The sequence below is a fragment of the Phyllopteryx taeniolatus genome, chromosome 5 (genome assembly GCF_024500385.1).
Source record: "Phyllopteryx taeniolatus isolate TA_2022b chromosome 5, UOR_Ptae_1.2, whole genome shotgun sequence".
NCBI lineage: Eukaryota > Metazoa > Chordata > Actinopteri > Syngnathiformes > Syngnathidae > Phyllopteryx > Phyllopteryx taeniolatus.
Genome location: NC_084506.1, coordinates 28,020,207 through 28,042,435, shown reverse-complemented (window position 1 = coordinate 28,042,435; position 22,229 = coordinate 28,020,207). Strand labels below are relative to the sequence as shown.

Genomic DNA, 22,229 nt, shown 5'->3' with positions numbered 1-22,229 from the left:
CAAAGAGTGATTGGAAATTAGCTAACATACCTGTACTCTTTCTGTTTCTTTCAATTATGCAAAATTGGACCAAATTTGAAATTTCAATATAATGATTGTGATTTTGATGGCGAAACAAAGGTTGCTATACGTTGTCAGTCATTTCACTTTTGGCTGTCAGAAATTACATTTGTACAACATTTGTACATTTCCAGCATAACATCCCATTCAAAATTTTGAGCTGATCTTTTTAAGTCAGTTTTTTGAGGGCTTTGTTTTTCTGACTATTTCTTTCTGTTTTTCTGACTTTTTTACGGACAATTTTTTTTCCACGTTTATCTGACTTTTTTTCTGTTTTTCTGAATAGGCTTTCTCCTGAACAAACGCATAGTCCGCTGGTGCCTGCGTAATGTCGACAAACTAATAACAATACCATCTATGTGACTCAAAGACAGGAGTATCTCCCAGTGTCTTAAACCCATTTCAAAATAAAACTTGATCAAATTGAATAAGATGGTCATGTTGCTTACTACGGATTCCGCAGTCACTTGCAGTTTGCAGGTTCTCGCGTGAGTTCGATGTGTCCCGATAACTCCCCCCCAAAAAATTGTCAGAAACACAGGTGGAAAAAAATTTGTCCGAAAAACAGAAAAAAATAGTCAGAAAAACAAAGCCCTAAAAAAAATACTCAGAAAAACAAGAGTTTTTTTTTTTTATCTAAGTGAATGCAATACGCTTCCGTAGTAGTACTCAACTCCTGTACTTTTTTTTAATGGCCTGTTAAATCCCAAAGCTATCAATCAATCAACCCATTATCAATCCTTTATTCAAGATCTCAAACTTCGGTTTACTTTGTCTCTTTCTATTTGCGTCAATTTTACTTGGTTTTGCCCATTTTGACAGAGTTAGAAGTAGCGAGTACTGTACATATATCTGTTTACAAGTGTGGGAGGTAAAAGTAAAGTCATCATAAAAATAAATACTCCAGTAGGCCCTACAGATAAACTGAAGAATACAGTAACCATGTGTACTTCGTTACTTCCCACCACTGATACTGTAGTTCCATTCCATTCCATCCATCCACATCTATCCCATTTCAAAAACACACACGACTCTAAATTGTGCTTAGGTGTAACTGTGATCATGAATTGTTGTTTGTCCAGCCATCCATCCATCTATCCATTTTCAACACCGCTTATCCTGGTTAGGGTTGCGGGGCGCTGTAGCCTATCCCAGCTGACTTCGTGCGAAAGGCGGACTACACCCTGAACTGGTCGAAAGTTAGTCGCGGGGCACATATAGACACGGACAACCATTCACACTCACACCGTCATTGAGTGGGAACTGAACCCACGCTGCCCGCACCGTTATTTGTCCATATTGTATAATCGCTTAGTCCCACCGAGGCTTCCGTAGCCGAAAACACCCGGCCCATCCTGCTTGATCTCTCCAGAAAGTTCCACGCTGAAGAGCTGCTATAAGGACCAGCCATCTTCCTACAGACCGGCTCCACTTCACACTGACGTGACAGGGCAATTAGACCACAAGTAAGTGGACTGAGCAAAATGAAACTCTTAATAGCTATTTCGTTTAATTATGAAATCGCATTTCTGGGGTTAGCACAGTGTTATACGCGAGTAGGGCTAACAGAGCACGTGATAAACGACCAAATTCTTTTAAAGGTTATCTGAGTGCGACTAATTCAAATCCCCCCCATATTTTTAAAGTTATGCGTTCTCTAATTAATGTGGGATATGTATTTTTTTTCATTGTTTTCCCTTTTTTTTTTTAAATCGCATTGTGTCGGTTGCTAGCGTATTCGGTGTTGACTCGCGTTAGCATGGCGACCACTCACAACCAGTACTGTTCTCAAGAAAGCTTATATTGTTACTGACCCCCCACCCCCCTTTCTTTCTTTCTTTCGTTCTTTCTTTTTTTCTTTTTTTTTTAGGCTGTCATCATGGTTCGCGAAACTGGTTACTACGATCTTCTTGGTGTCGGACCCAAAGCGTCTGCGGACGAAATAAAGAAAGCGTACAGAAAATTGGCATTGAAGTATCACCCGGACAAGAACCCCAATGAGGGAGAGAAGGTGAGTTTAGCGGCTAAATATAGAATTTTTGGCTTTCTCTGTATCCGTCTACGGGCAGTTGAGAATGCCCCTTTCTAATTTTACACCCTATGGAATGATCTGGTAGCTCCTCTTTCTAGGTACAGTATAGACTGACTTGTTAGCTTTATGATACAGTCTGGAATGCCACATGATGTGATGACAAGACGTTATGCAATTCAAGAAAGTCCTTTCAGCCTGTACAGTAAACTCTTGCAATCCGTGGGGGTGAGCAACCAAGGCCTGACCCCAATAGTAAAAAATTTGCAGATAAAACAACCCCTTAAAAATGTTTTATAGCCTATACGAGAAGTTTTAACCAGTGGTTCTCAAAATGTTTCCACAAAGTAACACCCCCCAAAAATACTTTGCTCTCCAAGTACCACCATCATGACCAACATTAAAATACAGCAGTGTAGTAGGCTCAAGTGTTCATTAAAAAGTGTAGTTCATATTTTTTTAAGCCACTGTGAAATTTAAGAGTATCTATCCAGATTTCAATGTACCCTCACTCCACAACAGTCTGGCCAAATAGTCTGCGAGAGTGTGCTGGGTGTGCAGACAGTGAGTGTGCATGTAAATGATTGACATCTATTCAATCACGCCTACTGTCCCTACAGTCTCTGATTGTTTCTTCCTGTCACACTGTGCTAAGTCGGAAAATCCATCCATCCATTTTCTACCGCTTATCTGAGGTCGGGTCGCGGGGGCAGTAGCTTTAGCAGGGATGCCCAGACTTCCCTTTCCCCAGCCACTTCATCCATCTCTTCCGGGGGGATCCCAGGGTGTTCCCCGGCCAGCGGAAGGATGTAGTCTCTCCAACGTGTCCTGGGTCGTCCCCGGGGTCTCATCCCGGTGGGACATGCCCGGAACACCTCACCAGGGAGGCATCTGAATCAGATGCCCCAGCCACCTCATCTGGCTCCTCTCGATGTGGAGGAGCAGTAGCTCTACTCTGAGATCCTCCCGGATGACCGAGCTTCTCACCCTAGCTCTAAGGGAGAGCCCGGACACCCTGCGGGGGAAACTCATTTCGGCCGCTTGTATCCGGGATCTTGTTCTTTCGGTCACGACCCACAGCTCGTGACCATAGGTGAGGGTAGGAACGTAGATCGACCGGTAAATCCAGAGCTTCGCCTTTCGGCTTAGCTCCTTCTTTACCACAACTGATCGATACAAAGTCTGCATCACTGCAGACGCTGCACCGATCCGATCCGCCTGTCGATCTCCCGTTCCATTCTTCCCTCACTCGTGAACAAGAGCCCAAGATACTTGAACTCCTCCACTGGAGGAGTGGAGTGGAGTCGGAAAATAATTATAGAAATTAAATTAGGCGGCACGATGGTGACTGGTTAACACATCTGCCTCACAGTTCTGAGGACCCGGATTCAAATCCGGCCCCGCCTGTGTGGAGTTGACATGTTCTCCCCGTGCCTGCTTGGGTTTTCTCCGGGTACTCCGGTTTCCTCCCAAATTCCAAAAACATGCATGGTAGGTTAATTGGGGAAAAAAAACAACAACTCTAAAATTGCCTGTTAGTGTGAATGTGAGTAGGAATGGTTGTTTGTTTATATGTGCCCTGCGATTGGCTGGCGACTAGTTCAGGGTGTACCCTGCCTCTCGAACGAAGGTAGCTGGGATAGGCTCCAGCACGCCTGTGACCCTAGTGAGGATAAGCAGTATGGAAAATGATTGAATGAATGAAATTAGAGGCATTAAATGGGGCTACAGAGGGAGGGCTTTTCAAAACATCATTTTAATATTTAACTGTCAGGTCATACAGACAGTTTTAACATGACAGTTTTTTTAACTTTAAATTCAACATTGATTAATTAAATTACAATATATTGCACACAAAGTTCAATCAAATATTAAAATGTTTGAAAACATTTCTAAATGATTAAATGCAAGAATATTGTACTTAAGTCAAAACAACTGAACTGTACTTACATGTACTGTACTGGATTAAAAAAACAAGTTTGAGCCGCTGTAATTAAAGGTCCCATATTTTACCAAACCAACTTTTTTTCTAGTATTTGGGAGTTATATTGGCTCTATGGTACCTCAGTAAACCTAAAATATGAATTAAAATCATCCTGGCATTCCTGAATTAGGTCATTTGAATTTCTCAAGCTTATCTACATCACTAGCGAAGATCGCCGCCTATCTCTCCCCTCCCGAGTCAACGCTGTCAACATAACACGTGTGCTCTCACAAGTGGGTCTTCTACACGGAGGCAACCGGTCAGAGGAAAGGGGGCGGTCTTAGCCAAATATGGACAAAGCTGGTACAAAACTGGGTCAAATAGAAGTAGCTGTCAGAGGGGCCTTTTCTGGACATTCATATGACAAAACCAAGGTTTTTTTTTTAATTTATGAAATTGACACTTTTATACTAAGACCATGTTAGAGAGTCACTCTATGGAGGTCTAAATAGACAAAACATGGGATCTTTAAGCAGTTTGAACATTTAATTTAGTGATTCTTTCATGTACCACTAGAGGGAGCCACTACTGGTACTCATATCACACTGAAATTCACTGGTTAATATGCTAAAGCATTAGTTATATTACAGAAAATATTTGTATGGAAAAAAAAACTTGTTAGTGTTGGGAAGATTACTTTGGAAATGTAGTTGGTTAAAATGACAAGTTACCCTGTTGAAAATGTAATAGCAGTATAAGTATTTCCATTACTTTCTCAAAGTAATATAACAAATTACATTTGATAACATTTATATTACTTTTCTTAATTTTGAATGAAATTTTTTTGTTTCATCGAGGCTTATGTTGGTTTGAAGACTAAAATAAACGCTAAAAACCATCAGTGCAAAAGTGCAACCAACCATTTACCTTTTTAGCTGTCTCAATGTTGGCAAAGATGTATTTTATTGTTTCACTCACCCAATTGACTCACAGTTGACTTCACTGAAGCTCCACGTGTTGTAGGCTGAGGCTCGTAGGGCGTCAGACGCTACACATTGTGAAAGCCTCCTTTGCAGAATATAATCTTATTCCAAGTGTTGCACTGGGGCGAATGGTCATTCATTTTAACAAAGTTAAGACACTTTTGTTCGCCGCCACCGCAGTTGGGCACAAGCATGTCTTCATGCGTGTTCTTCTTTGGTTATCGCTGCTTCTTCTTCCTGGTTGGTGGACTGCAGGCATCAAAACTGGGAGCCGAAATTTTTCAATTGGTCCGATTCCAGGAGAACCGGAAAGTTATTCCCGGTTCCAATCGATTCTTGATGCCCAACCCTCCATAAGATGCTTAGTAATAACATTTAGATGTTCTAGAGAGGATCTGGGTAGTGATGAAATTGACTCTTTCACTCTAAACATTTTCAAGTGAATCTTTTTTCTTTTCTTTTTTTTTTTAATCTCCATCCACAGTTCAAGCTTATATCCCAAGCATATGATGTGCTTTCGGATCCAAAAAAGAGGGATCTGTACGACCAAGGCGGGGAGAAAGCAATTAAAGAAGGCGGCATGGCTGGAGGGTCATCCCCCATGGACATCTTCAATATGTTTTTTGGAGGCGGAGGAAGGATGCAAAGAGAGAGGAGAGGTAAGAGCTTCTACAAGGACACACAGATAAATGAATAAGAAAATTACCTCCAAATGTAAACTCAAACTGATGCTTTTCTAGGGAAGAACATTGTCCACCAGTTGAGTGTTACGCTGGAGGACATTTACAATGGCTCCACAAGGAAGCTGGCACTTCAGAAGAATGTTATATGTGAAAAGTGTGAAGGTATGCATTTTGTTTGGCATATGTAATTCTGTTTTTGTCTATCTTAAATAGGTGTGTATCTGTATTTTGTTTGTGCTCAGGTTACGGTGGTAAGAAAGGTGCATTGGAGAAATGCTCTAGCTGTAAAGGAAGAGGAGTGCAGATAAAGGTGCAGCAGATAGGGCCAGGGATGATTCAGCAGATTCAGAGCATGTGTGGAGATTGTCACGGGCAGGGTGAGTCGTTCGGCTCAAAGGACCGCTGCAAGAACTGCAACGGGCACAAAGTGGAACGCCAGAAGAAAATTCTTGAGGTCCACATTGAAAAAGGTGATATACACTAGTGCATTTCAGGTTCATCTTGAAATTTCACCTGAAAGCCCAATAACCCTAACTTTTCACCTGTAGTTGTTCTTTTATGATTATCAAAGAAAACTGGTTGTATGTATACACTAGGGCACAAACTAAGTGGATGATTTTTGACTCTAGGTATGAGAGACGGTCAGAAAATTACATTTCACGGGGAAGGTGACCAGGAGCCTGACCTGGAGCCTGGTGACGTCATCATCGTCTTAGACCAGAAGGATCACAGCCTTTTCAAACGAAGTGACGATAACCTCACTATGACCATGAGCATCAAACTCGTGGAGGCCTTGTGCGGCTTCAAGAAGGCCATCACCACTCTGGACGACAGAACACTCGTCATCAGCTCACAACCAGGTGAGCGCTACACACCCACACTGCAAGAGTGACCGTCGCCTTCTTTCGCTGCCATTAAAATCTTTTGTCTGCCTGATTCCAGGTGAAGTTATAAAGAACAACGACACAAAAGTGATACAGAACGAAGGCATGCCAATTTACCGGAGCCCTTATGAAAAGGGACAACTCTTCATACAGTTCCAGGTAAGAATTTAATTATACGGGTAGCATGACTTACGAGTTTAATTTGGGTCGGTGACCAAACTAAATTCAAATAAATTTTCCCCATTGAAAGGAATAGAAATGCCTTGAATCCTCTCCAGCCCCCCCCCCCCCCCCAAAAAAAAAAACAGCACAACGTAGTTAAGAAAAATAGCACTGTGTAGGTAGAACATAAAAAATAAAAAATAAATTGTTTTATGAAGTTTAATCGAGGCGAAAGTCTCACCCTAGTATTCGTTTTGATGTGTCCCCTTTAAGGGGTATGGTAGTCATGGTGTTATAACCCTTAAAGTAACGGATATTTGAACCAAATAAAATACTCGCTGGTATGTATTTATTCTCTCCAAAAACAACTTTTATTGCAGTATACTGAGCCATTTACAGTAGTTGTGAGTCTTCATTTGTCTTCATGACTGTATTATACTGCCCCCCTGGTGGCATTTAATTAATTTTATCACTTGAGCAACGGCCTCTCTCAAGCTTGCTTGTAACTCAAATTTTGGCTCCTAAGCCAAAGGGGGGGGGGGGGGGGATAGGGCGTGGGTTGCTTTTAACTCAAATTTTGGCTCATATATCAAACTTATAAGTTGGCACTTGAAAGGTACTACTAAACATCCAGTTGTAACCTTGAGTATTACTGATATTTGACTGTTCAGGTGGAGTTTCCAGAAAAACACTGGCTCCCAGAGCATCTCATGTTCCAGCTAGAAAGGCTGCTTCCCCCCAGGGAGGACGTGTTGATCGCTGACGACATGGAGGAGGTGGAGCTCTGCGAGGTAGATGAGCGGACACGGCAGCGGAACTACGGCAGAGAAGCTTACGATGAAGATGAGGAGGGTCCCAGAGGTGGGGTGCAGTGCCAGACACAGTAGTCTGCCACACTGCAGACAAATTGCATAACCTGGGCTGCGGTGCTTTTGTCACCATGTTTCAACTGGTGATTGGGCACCCAGCCCTAGTTTAAAGATTGTTCAAGGAACCATTAAAATGGAAACAGATCACTTGACCGCAAAGTGGTACAGTTCAGTTCAGAAAAGGCTGATCTGGCTTTTTTTGTTTCACCAGTTCATTCCACAAGGGGTGCTGACATAAATGACATTGAATCCCATCTCAGTCATAAGCACCCAAGGCCCGTCGCACACTGAGCAAAGCAGCCAAATGCCACTGACCTGTTGTGCAATGTCTGTGGGGTTCTGCAATTAGTTTTCATAGGTGGCCGACCATCTGCAACCAGTTTTGTTGTGATTCAAAAGCTGAATTGCAGGTGAATGTCTTCATAATGTAACAGCCAATCAAAAACGTCATAGTATATCACAAGTTCTTTCACAACAAAAATTGAGTACAATCAAAGTATACAGAATGTTTAACAGTGCTTCATTCATGATTGCGTATCTACTTGTGGCTAAAAAGCAAACCCTGGAGAGTTGCCGAAATGCACAAGTGCAGTCAATGTATAGGACAATAATTGCCAACAGCCTGTGAAATGTCCACACACTTGCTTTAATTTTCGTTAGTTTCCTCTCTTTGTATTATAATATAGTTAAAGCGGATAGAGCGACACACTTTTTCCTTGACAAGTGTGCCATGTTTGTAGTAAAATATATACAGTCCCTCAAAACAGGTTTTCCTGTTGCAACTTTGTGTTCGAAGAAGTGTCGCAGACTAATTTGTTTGCAATTGTTCAGTTGCATTTGGTCACATCACTTGGTGTGTGGTGGAGATAAATTGTATGTTCTTTCCATCACCATATTGCACACAAGCTTTAATCCTGTTGCATTGCACCCACTACTTCTATACAACTACAGTTTGCAGTCAAAGGGTTCCTAAAGGTGGCTCTTGGACAGAGAAATTAAAATGTACTGAACTGTACTGCTTGGTGAAAATATTGCTTTTATTTAACATTTTTCAGATATGGTTATGCAAGGTCTGTGTTTCTGTTATAATAACAATATGAATTTGTTTCTGGTCTTTTCTATATGTAACAATTTCCCGGACCGATGCATTGTTTAGAGGACTACTTGAATGCTTTCTGTGAAGGTCGTTTCAGTCATAGCAAAAAAAGAAGAAAAAAATGGTTTTATCAATAAAAGTTCCAGTGTGCTTCAATTGTTCCCACCTTTTTATTGACTTCATTGTATTAAAAGGCATATTTGATACCAAGTTTATAAAACCACAAATGTGATTTTTATCCTCTGCATAGTGACATCTCAACCAGGGATTTGACAATACACCTCTTATGAGATTCCTTTTTAGTGTTGCTTCCTCCTGAAAGAACAACCTGTAAAGGCAGAAGAAAAATATAGGTTAAGCCTCAGATACAGATGTTATTTTATGTTATTGTACTAATCAATTACAAGCTGAAGTTATACCTTCTGTGAGTCTGGCCTTTCCTCCTTTAGGCTGACACAAAACTGTGGAACATCCCACACACAGAACCACTGTCTGTGCATGACTGAACACAGTAGTGATCTTGTAGCAACCTGCAAAATAAAACAATACATTTCTTTCACTCCTAGTTATAGGTCACTTCTACTATGCTTACCTGGACACTTCACATCCATGAAATAGGAGTTTGGACTCTGAACAAGTCTTTTCTTTTTGTGTTGTCTTCGCTCATGTTCAATAGCAGGATGAAGGAGGTCTTTAGCCAACTAAAATGCAGACCGGGAAGTGAAAACATACCTGACGTCACCACAGTATCGAAATATGTTAAAGCAGTAATTAGTGTAAACAGAAGTGTTAAGATACTCAACATGAAAGCAAAAAGTATTTTTGTAATTGGCAACCAATTTACAGCTGCAAGAAACAGTACCGGTATGTAAATGGAATACACAATGCTGTGTGTGGAGAGAGAAAAAAAGTACACCGCCATTAAAACCTTAGCGCAACTGTAATTACATTGGAGGGGGCAATGTGGCTGGGGGGTCTTTGCTTTCTCGGGGCCAGGATGCATTGCTTTCAGGTTAAACCAAAACATGGAATAAGAGGCATTTATGAAGATGCGGACAGAAGAGGAGAGCAGTGTCGTTCCTTTATTGCTGATAATCTCACTTTGGCAAAACCGCATTAAGTTATTTAGTAAGATTTTCTAAAGAACTGAAAAACTATGCAGCTGTTTGGCAAATTGGGAAAAAATGACATTGAGATTCTTGTGAAATGATTACAACTGATAGCCGTTTTAGAACAGCAATAGCAACAGCTATTTGAACATAAACAGTGGAGCAAAATATGTAGACAAAATACTTATAGGCATTTTTATTCTCTCTGAAAAATGACTAAGATTACATAGTCTTACATTTTTTTTTTTTTTTGGGGGGGGGGGGGGGGCGCTCGAATGGATTCATGACATTTCCCCCAAAATAATCAAAACTCAACTACCTTAATCCAAACATCTAAATGTTCCCTATTTAACAGGGCCAGTGCAGGTGCTTAGTTTGTCCCTTAGGCCGGTTTCTGTAAACAGTAACGCAACGAGAATCCAAATATACCTAAGAGCTCTATGCAACCCTGTTGTAAACATGGTAAGTACGCTTGGACCTTCAAACGAGATGGGAACGATAATACCATCGATATAAACACAAATAGTTAACAATTAACTTAACGCCCAGAACGTTCATTTAGCTATCGGTACAGTTAAGCAATGGCCCCGTGACGAAAACGGCGAGGAATAATTTCTGGAAGCATACAATTACTCCCTTGCACGCTGTGGACGTTCCAGCAAGTAGACGACCCCGCACGTTGCCAAGCTAAAGCAAGACTAGCTCTAAACACTTGTACACAATACACCATGTGCTCGCTCTGACTACGCACATCTCGATGTTATTAAAACGACTCACACGATTTGCACCCTGTGTGACAATTGCTTTGTAACGTGTACGTGAAGCGTTGCATGTAAGAAAAAAATAAATAAAGCAAAAGCTAGGACATGTTTCAAGTTGTTAACTTACAGGCATCTCGCCGTGTTGGCGTTGTCTCCGTGGGCTTCTTCTTCTTCTTTTCTTCTTGGTGGTGGTGGACACCAACTGGGAGGAACTGGGATTATCGTCGAGTTGTTATCACGATATCTAAAGTGCTTACAATCATACGAGGAAATACTAAAAGTAAAGGAATATTTAAAATCGTTTAATAATTTATATTACACGTGATCGCATGATTAGGTTTATTTAATATCTAGAAATGACTTAAAGTGGCATGAAAGCCAACCATACAGTTATGTTTCAATATATATTTTATAGTCTGAATAAAAATGATAAAATGCATAACAAACGACGCATGTGTTTAGCAGAGAAGTCTAAATTGTAGCGGTTTGGTAGACAAAACTACATGGACCAGAATGCAACGCGCTGCAATACGTCACTCCTGTCAGCACTGGCCGGCTGCCAGACCGCCTGAGCCAGACAGCTGAGGACCCGAAAGACGGAAAGACGGGGGATCCCGGCCCAGCACGCCCATTTATTGACCCAAATCTCGGCCTGTTTGCTGCGCGCAATGGCAAAGACGTACGATTACCTCTTTAAACTGTTGCTTATCGGTGACAGCGGCGTGGGGAAGACGTGTCTGCTGTTTCGATTCAGCGAAGACTCTTTCAATACCACCTTCATATCCACCATAGGTGAGTACACCGCAGTAGCCTGTCAGTAATAATGCAGCGGCACCTCCGTAATAACAGCATAGGCCGCTCTGTATCTGCATTAGTGTAACACCCGAAGTATTTGTATTGACAAGGCCGGAAATGGATTGTTTGGGAAGGAGAAAATGGGTGTGAAATACATTCTAATAAGCTCGTTAGATATCCATCTATCTATCTATCTATCTATCTATCTATCTATCTATCTATCTATCTATCTATCTATCTATCGCTTTAATTACTACAATCGATGCCAATACCAATATCGTAGGCTAAAAACCAGCCAAAATCAGACATATCGGCCAATATAGCACTAACTGATATATTGGTCCATGTATGAAATGAGAACATTGATATACACAGGATGTACTGTACATGGACACAAATTCTTATAATACGCAAAATGTGATTCAAGGCAAAGAAGCGGAACATAATGAAAAATAAGGAACTTAGTAGTTGCATATAGCTTTGTCGATTTAAGTTTTGAAGTTGGTCTTTAATTTTTGTTTGGTAACATGCCATGAGATTTTCACAGTTTATATGTAACTTGGCTCAATAAACATTAGAAAACTTATCCCATAGTCTATAAACCACAAGGCTTCCTTTATAAATATGGTAATACCAGTTATTACAGAATTGCTTTGCTTGACATACATTCGAAACAATATGCTTCCGTGAGACAATAATGAAAACAGAAGGAAGTTCTACAACTGCAGTCTTGCGATTAAGTCTCTGTTCACTTTAACACAGGCATAGACTTCAAAATCAGAACAATAGAGTTGGACGGAAAGAGAGTCAAACTTCAAATTTGGTGAGTGGAATTAGATGTTTATTTTTAAAAACCGGACACAGATCTCTTGAGAATTTGTATTCATTGGGTGAACACAGGGACACTGCAGGCCAGGAGCGCTTTCGCACCATCACGACAGCTTACTACAGAGGAGCCATGGTAAGTCCTCACTCAACTGTGCTGGAATGCTGAGGAGCTGCAAGAAGAAACAATGATTCTTCTTCGTCCTCTTCTCAGGGAATCATGCTCGTCTATGACATCTCCAACGAGAAGTCATTTGAAAACATTCAAAACTGGATCAGGAATATTGAAGAGGTGAGCTTTGACAACCTCACATTTTTACTGTCTTCTTACTGGGGATTGGCATGGGGGATTGCTCACACTGTAATGCAGTTGATGTTCTTTGCGTACTTTTTCAATATGTAGGTCCTATTTAGCTTGAACACCGCTGTAGCAAAAAATCCTTTGTTCAAATGACGTGTGCCTTGTTGTAAAATGTACATGAACATGTACAAGCTGACTTTTAAACTCTCAGCACGCCTCATCGGACGTTGAGAAGATGGTCCTGGGTAACAAATGTGACATGACTGATAGGCGGCAAGTGTCCAAAGACAGAGGTGAAAAAGTGAGTACTTGTCCACCAACAGCAACTCATTAAAACATCTCATGAAGAGGAACTAAAACACGTTAAATATTCATGCTAATAAATCACCACCATGTTGTTTTTCCTCTGCCTTTAGCTGGCTATTGATTACGGCGTCAAGTTCCTGGAAACCAGTGCAAAGACGAGTCTGAACGTAGAAGAGGTACGTCAACAGTTTTCATCTTGACATTTCTCGTGGGATTACAGTATTTCCCCTGCTATATTGTGGGGTTTTATGGGTATACAGGCAAATCCAAATTTAGATTTTCTGTTTTAATATTTGTTGTTCCCACAGAGCAGAGAGAAGATATGCCTGTGATTGTAGATGTACTCTTTGCTCCGTTTGTATGTGCTGCTGCTCCATGTAGCAGTTTTTTGAAGGTTCATAATTATTTCAACATCTATGCTAATTTCCTCTTGCTCGGTCGGTCTATGATGGTTCACATTATATGTTAGCATTCAGCTAGGGGACTTTCATTAGACACAATTATATGGCTTGGTTGAACGTTTTGGTGTTTAAAAATACAGTGTTTAATTCTCTTGCTTTATATGCCTCTTTGCCTCTTACTTGAAGAACTGTGCAAACAAGAGTCATAGTAGGTGCTCGGGAATACTTTGAAGGAGAAAATGAAATGACCAAACCAAGGTGTTTTTTGAAATAATATTGGCACTTTAATACTGTCCATGTTAGAGAGTCACTCTAAGGAGGTCTAAATAGCAAATGCCAAAATACGGGACCTTTAAAGTGTGTTTGAATAAGTTGAAATGTGTTAAAAGCGTGTGAGAATTTAAAAAATATGCTCTCCTCGTATCATGAATTTTCACTTATTGAAGGTTGTTCTGGAATGCATCCCCTGAGTTCCAGATACCAGTAGCAGCAGTAGGTGATAGTATAAAATGTATAGAAAATCCTACACGTGCGTTAAGATATAGGCCTTTAAGAGGCGGGGCCTGGTGGGGTGGCATGTAACGTCCGTGAGCAAGTTTCTGGGCGTGACCCATGGCTGATATCAGCTCCAGGGTGAGTGTGCTCATTGGGTTTTATTGTTTCCTCTGCGTTCAATAAATGGCTGCAGCTTTACTTTCCCACATGCAAAGGTATTGCAGTGAGCATGCTGTAAGTCAACTTAAAAAAATATTGTGTAAAAGGCAGATTTCCACATTAGCCAAGTGGATACGCTCCACCCCAAAAATTGGTGATGTAGCAGGTAGTCGGTGAACCACAATTTAGTGGGGAAAACACTGTTAAATCAGCAGTGATTCCCAACCAGTGTGCCGTGAGGGATCATTAGTTGTGCTGTGGGAAATTGTGCAATTTCAATTAATTGGTCTGAAAATGATTGATTACAAATAATGTGTCTTTGTTCATCTATCTATGCCAGTGACCTATAGTGACAGGCAAAACACTTTAATACTACTCCACTCGATGGCAGAAGGTATTAACCTGCTTATCCACTTTTTGTTTGGTGATGTGCCAAGAGATGTTTTCTAATGTGAAATATGTGCCATGGCTCAATCAAGGTTGAGAAACACTACTGTATTAAGTATGTAACATCTGGTTTTGATTTGAATTAGGCGTTTTATACCATGGGAAGAGACATCCTGCACAATCTGAGCTCAAAGACAGTAAGTGCGTACGGATCACACATTACATTTGGCTTTTAGTCGACAGTAATGTGATTTATCTTTTGCTTATAAGACTGAAAACAGTGCTGGAGGATCTGGAAAAGCAGTCAAGATCACTGAGAAGAAGTCCAAGAGGATCAAATTCCTCAAGTGTACGCTCATCTAGACCGCCCGGTGCACACTCTTGTGTGACTTTGCTCTTTTCGGGGGCGCTCTTTGCTCTTCAGTGTAACTTTGGAGGGGGCTCCTCAGTTTTGCCGGGGTGGGGGAGGCGGGAGGGGGAGCTCAGCCCCAGCTCGAGCCCACGGGTTCCCACACACAAGGGCTCGTCTGACTTGAAGACGCTCGACGAGGAACTGAGGTCTGAAACTGTGATGGTCAACTGTGATGGTCAGTTAGGACTTGTTTGTAGCCGACGCCTCCGAGGAGTCTTGTTTTCTGTTTCGACATTACCTCACTTATTCAAACCATAGTGTTCTTATACATTTACAATAACAAATGCCTCGCATTTATTCACTTTGTAGCACTACTTTTATACCTTGTGCCATATTGACCACGAGGATGCTGTGCGACATGCATATCAAGTCCCAGCAATGATTGTATCTGTGTATATAAGTTCATGACTTGAAGGCATTAGAATAGATGTATAAATGTATAAAGTTAATGTGTTGTTTAAAAAAATAAAAAAAATTATAACTTATTAATTACTGACAAAATAGAAGAGTTCCTCTGATGGGAGCAGTGAATCCATGTTGTAATGCCGTTGTCAGTATTTGCATGAACACTGTTGGAATATTAAGCACATTGTACACTACCGAAAGGGAAGACGGTTCACAGTCTGCATATAAGAGTGATTGTTCAGTACATGTCGAAAGTTCATGTCACAGTGCAATATGTGTTGACATTCGGAACGTTTCCTTCACATTAAAAGACAAAAAAACTGAGGAAAGGTGTTATTGTTTAGACGGTTTCAGAAATGTCTTGCAGACTGGTCGACAGTCAATTGCAGGCAACATATACGTACACGGCCATTTACACGCATTCACGCCTACGGACAATTTAGAGTCTTCACCATGCAAGGTTTGGCATGCTGGAGACCGAATTGTTGGACTTGAGTGTGCCGCATGAATATCTGGTCTCCCTATCAGCGAACAAAAAGACTAATCGGCGTGGTTGCCTTAGCAACATCCTGACCTGAGCGCAATGTGTGAGTGTGGTCAGGTGCACAGCTGGAACAGCTGTGGGTTGCCAGGTTTCTTGAAAAAGCGGCTCCTGGTTTTAGGATTGCGTTCAGTGGTACAACTATTTTCACTTAAGTTACAATTTCAATCTTCGTAATTTTTTAACTAGTCTCGTAACATTAAAGTTTTTTTAGTCATAATATTACCCCTATTTTCATAACATTTTCCCAAAGTATTTTACTTTATGCCTCTCTTTTGCAACTTTATTAACATGTTTTTTTCTCAGTATTACATTATTTTGTAACACTACAACTTTTTTGGGTAATATTTTGACTTGTAATATTTACCCTTCATTTTTAACATTAGGACTGTTCTCATTAATTTAACTTTAGCTTTATAAGATTTAATTCTTGAAATATAACAACTTTTTTTGGCAAGATTACCACTTTTTTCTTTGAAAATTTGGACTTTGTTCCTTTTTACATTAAAATGTTATACATTATGACTTTTTCCTCATATTTTGTAACATGGTTTTTTTCTTATTAATTTGACTTTTTTTTAAAAGGTGCCATATTTCACCAAACCAACTTTTTCTAAGATTTGGGATGTAATATTGGTTCTATGGTGCCTCAGTAAACGTGAAATATGAATTAAAATCATCCACCCATTCCGGAGTTCCAGATGTTTTTCTGCCGAGAAGCCTGAAATCAGCTAATTTGAATTTCTCGGGTTTATCTATGTCACTAGCAAAGATCTCCGCCTATCCCTCCGCTCCTGAGCCAGCGGCGTCAACATAACAAACAAGTGTGCGTCTTCAATCAGAGAAAAGGGCTGCAGTCTTAGCCACATATGGACAAAGCAGATACAAAACTGGGTCAAACAGAAGTAGCGGTCAGAGGGGACTTTTCTGGACAGTTGTATGACAAAACCAAGGTGTTTTTAAAAAAAAATGTAATTGACACTTTCATACTAAGTCCATATTAGAGAGTTACTCTATGGAGGTCTAAATAGCCAAAATATGGGACCTTTAATATGACTATTTTCATAGCATTACGCCTTTTCTCATCATATTTGAACTTTTGCCTTTTCTCGTCATATTTGAACTTTTGAACTCCTTTTTTCCCTCATAATATCAAAACTTCTTTTTCAGAACGTTACAATTGTTAAACTTTTTTGGACAGCCATAATATTATGAGATTATTTTCGTAACCTGACTTCTTTCCTCGCTGAATGAAACTCCAGAGAGGATGCTTGGGTGGGATACATGGAGGTTTACGACCACGGATGTTTTGATGTCATTTCTTTTCACGACTGTCATCCTCTGTCTCCTGTGCTGGTCCTCCGCAAGCGTCCATGACGTGCCTCTCACTGCTGGATGCTCTCTTGCTAACCACCGTGCCTCTTGCTTTGCGATCTTTCGCGTTCCAACTGCGAGACCTGTGCGAGGGCAGGTACTTATCCTCAGAGACGGTCAGATACTGAGCGCCGTCCGACATGTTTCTCTTCACCCTCGTCTTTATCTGTTCTTCTGTGAGCTCTGGTGGAGTTCCTTTGATTTTTCCAGGAACTGGATCGATCCCATCATTTGATTTAAACTCTACCCCCGCCGTGGTGGTCTGAAACTGCTGGATGGTCCTTCTGACAGTTGACACTTTCGGCATGTGACCAACAGTGCTAGGGTGCACTGTATACTCAAGGTCCGCAGGCCATTGTTTGGGAGTTTTGGCCGCCTGCTCCACGAATGACGTGTAGTCTTGGGCGTTGAGCTCGTCATCAAGGGCCTCGGCCGGACTGTAAATAATGCTGCTCATCGCTCTCCTCTTTGTAATGGGGGATGTTTGGCTTAGGCTCTCGGTGGGGACGTAGCGCAACGATTTGGTCCTTTTTGGGGAGGAGAGGTTTGCGTGAGGCAGTCGGACTTTTTTGGTGTCTTCGGGGGGCTCCTCGGGTTCATCGGGAGGGCTGATGATGATGGTGCTCATGCTCCTCCTCTTAGTCAAAGGAGAGGTGGCTGGCTCTTCGGCCGGATAGTGTCTCAGTGATTTAGTTCGTTTCGGCGAGGAGGATGGTTTGAGTTTGTTCTTGTCTGCGATTCGATCAAGCAGCTGCGAGCTTCCGAGTATCTCCTTGTCGGTTAAGGTGTCGTGGCTCGATCCTGCAGACACCTGCTTGGATTCACATGGAGATATGAGGATGTCCACACAAGAGCTGGGCCTCGTTCTGCTCAGGCTGCCGACTTCTAAGTTTTGAGCGCTCTCCTTCACGTTCAGAGCGCATGTGCTGGAAGCTTGACTTTTCTGTCTTTCCAGGCCACTTTTCACCGGTTCCTCTGCGTCCCTCTGCTTTGTTGCAAACTCCTCCATGTCCATGTGGAAGCGGTAGAGGCTGTAACCATCAGCGCTGTTGATGCTGCCCTGGCGAACCAGAGAAGAGGGTTCGCACGCTGACGAATTGCGCGAATGAGTCCTGGTCAGCTCCAGTCTGTCCACCCCCGCCAGCTTTTCCAAAGCGAGGGCCATTCGACCGTGGATCTCCTCCAGTTGGGCCAAACGGAGATCCACCGTTTGCAGGGAGGCCTTCATGGTGTTCTCCCTCTCGTTGACCTCCTCCAGACGCATGGACATGTTCTCAACTCTTTGAAGAGCACCAGCGTGATTATAAGCCACGTGTACTTCTAAGTCAAGGTACCACCGTACTTGTGAAACAGGGCTCACCTTTCTGAGGTCACCTTGATGCGTTCGTCGCTCGAGGACTGCTGCTCGTCTTCCTTTTCTCGAAAATATTCCTCCACACACTGTTCTTCAAACTCGTACAGATTCTTCAGCTCCTCCGGATTCAGTCTTAGCTCTTTGAGAAAACAAATAACAAGAAGTGGTAGGTTAGTGAATCAGTGAAGTCATGTCAAAGCATATGTTGATACACCTAAACAATATAATGAGATCCAGTACAAAAACTGTATGAAAAATACACTGTAATGCCTTTACAAATGTTAATGGCACTTTTTTAGACTGAGGGATGCTGATATTCTGGTTACCTTCCTTAGCATCATGCACGGGGCAAAATATTAGGAACCGCTCTCAGCATGCAGTTCTACCACTGTACAGATATTGCTAAATTAATACCAATTTTTACAGCAGAATTTGTGGAACGCTACCACTGAACCTTACTAGATTGTACAGGTGTACCGAATGAATTGTTAATGGTACACCTTTTAAATTGTGAATTGTGTTCTACAATCAAACCAAATTACTATACTATATATTTTTTTCCTGGTACTTTTTAATTTCTAAACTTTTGGAAAGGATTCTTGAGCGTTTTAAAAGGCTGTTATGAATAAAATCTATTAGTGGTCCTATTATTAGCAGTATTCCTATTATTGCTATTATTGTAATTGTTTTGACCTGATATTGCAACAATTTGGTTATTCTGATACACAGATGCATCTTAATAAATTTAAGTATCATGGGAAACTTTATTTAGCTGTTCAATTCAAAAAGTGAAACTAATAGATTAATTAAAGGGAGTTAAATATTTCATAATGAATTTTTTTATACATAATTTGGATGATTATATCTTACGCTAACAAAAACCCAAAATTCACCATTTCAAGATTTTTAATATTAAACAAATAACCAAATATAGAAATTAGTTATATATATATAACTTAATCTAACAAATTGCCATTTCCGTTCATTTTGAGTAACTAAAACAAATGTGACTGAAGCGGTGGTCATTATTTTTTTCAATTTCAACCTGTTTCACAATCCACAATTGTATCATGGTCGGTAAAAACACACACAAGTCAATCATTTTGTCTTACACTAACTTAATACAATGGTCACTCTCCTTATTCCGAGCCAGTGTTGAATGCGACAGACGAGATTTAATGTGTGTCTTAACTGAGCCCGCGGTCCTTCTCGTCAAGTTCTCCGTCTTGCTTCTTCCTGTAGCAGTGTCGAAAGACCCTGCTGAAGAGGATGTAGAGGTGGCTGAAGATGATGAGCGGCGGTGGCAGGATAGGCCGGTCGTGGAACGTCATGATCAGCTGATAGCGCTGAAACTTCCACACCTGGTTGGAGATGGACTTGACCTCGAAGAAGGTGTTGCTGTGGAATGTACACACGAGTACGATTACAGCTTGTTGCATGATAATATTGTGTTGCCCCGCTACATCGCGGCTCACTTATCACACAGTGCAGCAGCTTTAAAAAATATATATAATAGACAGTATAAACAGTGTACAATTGCTTGATGCTTTTTTATTTCAGCTCGTTAAATTAAAGTTGAAGAACCCTCAGAGGAAAGTTTGGACATCACTGATGAACACGTAGGAAGACCAGAGCCTGGATTTGTACCACTGACAGAACTATTAGGCACATGTGCTAACCAGCCGGCCAACTTTGTCACCTCAAATTAATATTCCCCACTGAAATGAATGGAAATGTCATCAATCCATTCCAGCCCCCCAAAAATCAGCACCATTTTTTTGAAGGCTCATCACAAAATCTGTAATGTTGTATGTATGCCTTAAAGGGGCGTGGTCAAGTGAGTGACATCACATTGTCGGTTAGTCGACTTGTGAGCGTCCGGACGTGAGTTTTGGACTACTGTAGCTGATAGCGAGTGTTCTCATTTTGTATGCGTGTGTTTGACTGTCCCATTCAATAATTGTCTGAAAGTGCATCTGCAACTGTGGCTCTCCTTGGCCAAATGCGAGGGCATTACAGTACTGCTCCAGTTTTTTTCACTTCAATTCATTGGTGACATATCTGAAGCTCTCTCGCGATTCACATTTCGGGTTCTGATCTTGGGACCTTCTATTCTTAACGTTATTAATGCATCCCTCTCCTTACAAAGCAAAAAAATTACTTACTGCCATCTAGGGTATTCACAGCCAATAATACTCATCACGACTGTACATTCTTTTCTATAGATTTTATGCTTCCATTTTTTTTGTTTGTGTTTAACTACTTTTACAATGTGTTTAAAAGGTTAATTTTGATGATGTATCTATATCACAGATTTTCAGCTATTCTCAGGTGGATCGAGATTAGAATGTATTCCCCGCAATAAATGGGGGTTCACTATTGCTAATACAGAAGTCTGCATTTACTTGAAGACAGCAATGAGAAGGTTGACAAGGAGAATATTTGCCACGAGGAGGTAACAGGCCATAATAGCAGGCGTGAGCCAGGCGCCAGGGATGCACGGAGGCAACTTCTTCCCATCTTCGTCATACAAATGTTCACCACATGGAGCTGTGAGGACAAAACAGTTATTACTAGTGTTCTTATTAGGATTGATTTGAATTTGTTTGGAGGACTACTCACGGTTGATTTCCATTGCATAGACTTAAGAGGAAAGCACACAGAGAAGGCGTTATAATCATTCAATCAATAGGATTTGCACATCATCCTTCTGTCATGATCAAGCAGGAGTGTGTCCAAGTAAGAGTGGACTGGTCTCAAATTTTGCGGTACACCACAAGCATAAGAAAATAAAAAGATGTTTTAAAATGCAATCTCAACATTGACCGTCTTCACCCTGACAGAAGAGGCATGAAGAAAAAAAAAAAACTTGAGGCAGATGATCATGTTTGTGAGATGACACCTAGTTTAATTATCTAGTTTTTAAAAAATACAGGTGCATCTAAAAAAAATAAAAAATTATATTGTAGAAAACCATATTTTAGTTCATTTCAAAAAGTGAAATTATATAGATTCACTAGACACAGAGTGAAATAGGTCATGGTTATATTTCCTGTAATTTTGATGATTATAGCTTCCAGCTAATGAATATCAAAAATCCACCTCCTCAAGAAATTGGAATATAAAAGGAAACAATCAAAAATGATGCTTCATATAGAAATTAGGTGGGTATTGGCCCCCTGAAAAGCATTTTCCTGTATTAATTAATTTCTATAATGTATGAGCTTCACTTTTTGAATTGAAGTAATGAAATAAATGTACTTTTCTATGAAATTCACATTTATTTAGATGCACTTGTATTATTTATAAATTATACGCTCACATCATTCCAACGATACTATGATAATAAGCATAAGAAGAGCTGATGACACTTCTTTTTTTAACTACTGTAAATTATTTTTAAAGGAATGGGAGATTCTCTGTCTAAATGTTCTAAACTCCTATTTCAATGCCAGTGTTGTGTTGTGCCGAATAACGCTGGCCCAAGGAGTTGTGCCATAATATGGCTGTAGCTCAACTTCCCATAGCTGGCATCATGTTGTTGTTCTTGAGACTGCAAGTCGCTAACTGAAATCATTAGTGCCTCTGGTGCTTGCAAACAAGTTGCGGACTCCATTTTGCCTCAGTTGCTTCACGATGTGAATAAATCAATAATCACTTCCACACAAAAATCAGACTTCCTAATTGATTCATTGGTTGTCCTGCCCCGTCCGTCACTTGTAGAGACACAGAACTCAAAATTTAAATTTAGAAATTTGCAATTTGGATCAATTGTTGCTGTTATGATGTAAATATGCATAAAAACAACAACTTGTTAGTAGAAGGCATGAATGCATACACTGTACTCACTGGCCACAACTGTTCAATTTAATGAGATCCAATACAAGAGCTGGATTAAAAAATTAAAAAATAAA

The 22,229-nt window shown here is 40.7% G+C and overlaps 4 protein-coding genes across 5 annotated transcripts in view; 2 read left to right on the top strand and 2 right to left on the bottom strand.

Moving 5' to 3' along the window:
- The first annotated feature begins 1,285 nt into the window (after positions 1-1,285).
- Positions 1,286-8,846, top strand: dnaja (DnaJ heat shock protein family (Hsp40) member A). Its single transcript, XM_061774466.1, has 8 exons — positions 1,286-1,526; positions 1,931-2,071; positions 5,481-5,655; positions 5,737-5,841; positions 5,922-6,149; positions 6,309-6,539; positions 6,622-6,722; positions 7,397-8,846. The coding sequence occupies exons 2-8, from the start codon at positions 1,940-1,942 to the stop codon at positions 7,610-7,612; spliced, it is 1,188 nt and encodes a 395-aa protein (XP_061630450.1). The 5' UTR covers positions 1,286-1,526; positions 1,931-1,939; the 3' UTR covers positions 7,613-8,846.
- Positions 8,842-11,036, bottom strand: rps27l (ribosomal protein S27 like). Its single transcript, XM_061774471.1, has 4 exons — positions 10,688-11,036; positions 9,283-9,391; positions 9,110-9,220; positions 8,842-9,018 (listed from the first exon to the last, which is right to left on the bottom strand). The coding sequence occupies exons 1-4, from the start codon at positions 10,691-10,693 to the stop codon at positions 8,990-8,992; spliced, it is 255 nt and encodes an 84-aa protein (XP_061630455.1). The 5' UTR covers positions 10,694-11,036; the 3' UTR covers positions 8,842-8,989.
- A 55-nt stretch (positions 11,037-11,091) lies between these two features.
- Positions 11,092-19,622, top strand: LOC133478421 (ras-related protein Rab-8B). Of its 2 annotated transcripts, XM_061774469.1 has the most exons (8): positions 11,093-11,352; positions 12,118-12,178; positions 12,256-12,316; positions 12,395-12,472; positions 12,693-12,782; positions 12,898-12,963; positions 14,376-14,426; positions 14,500-15,126. In XM_061774469.1, the coding sequence occupies exons 1-8, from the start codon at positions 11,229-11,231 to the stop codon at positions 14,590-14,592; spliced, it is 624 nt and encodes a 207-aa protein (XP_061630453.1). In that variant the 5' UTR covers positions 11,093-11,228; the 3' UTR covers positions 14,593-15,126. The 2 variants fall into 2 exon arrangements, with proteins under 2 accessions (XP_061630454.1, XP_061630453.1); XM_061774470.1 differs by lacking the exons at positions 14,376-14,426; positions 14,500-15,126 and adding an exon at positions 19,558-19,622 and having other exon boundaries at positions 11,092-11,352.
- LOC133478420 (transient receptor potential cation channel subfamily M member 1-like) overlaps positions 16,426-22,229 on the bottom strand; it is a 33,933-nt gene continuing 28,129 nt past the window's right edge. The window contains exons 24-28 of the mRNA XM_061774468.1: positions 20,938-20,958; positions 20,721-20,865; positions 19,508-19,713; positions 18,322-18,454; positions 16,426-18,241 (exon numbers count right to left, since the gene is read on the bottom strand). Coding sequence (XP_061630452.1) covers positions 16,903-18,241; positions 18,322-18,454; positions 19,508-19,713; positions 20,721-20,865; positions 20,938-20,958 — 1,844 coding nt within the window. The 3' untranslated portion in view covers positions 16,426-16,902. The remainder of the gene's footprint in view (positions 18,242-18,321; positions 18,455-19,507; positions 19,714-20,720; positions 20,866-20,937; positions 20,959-22,229) is intronic.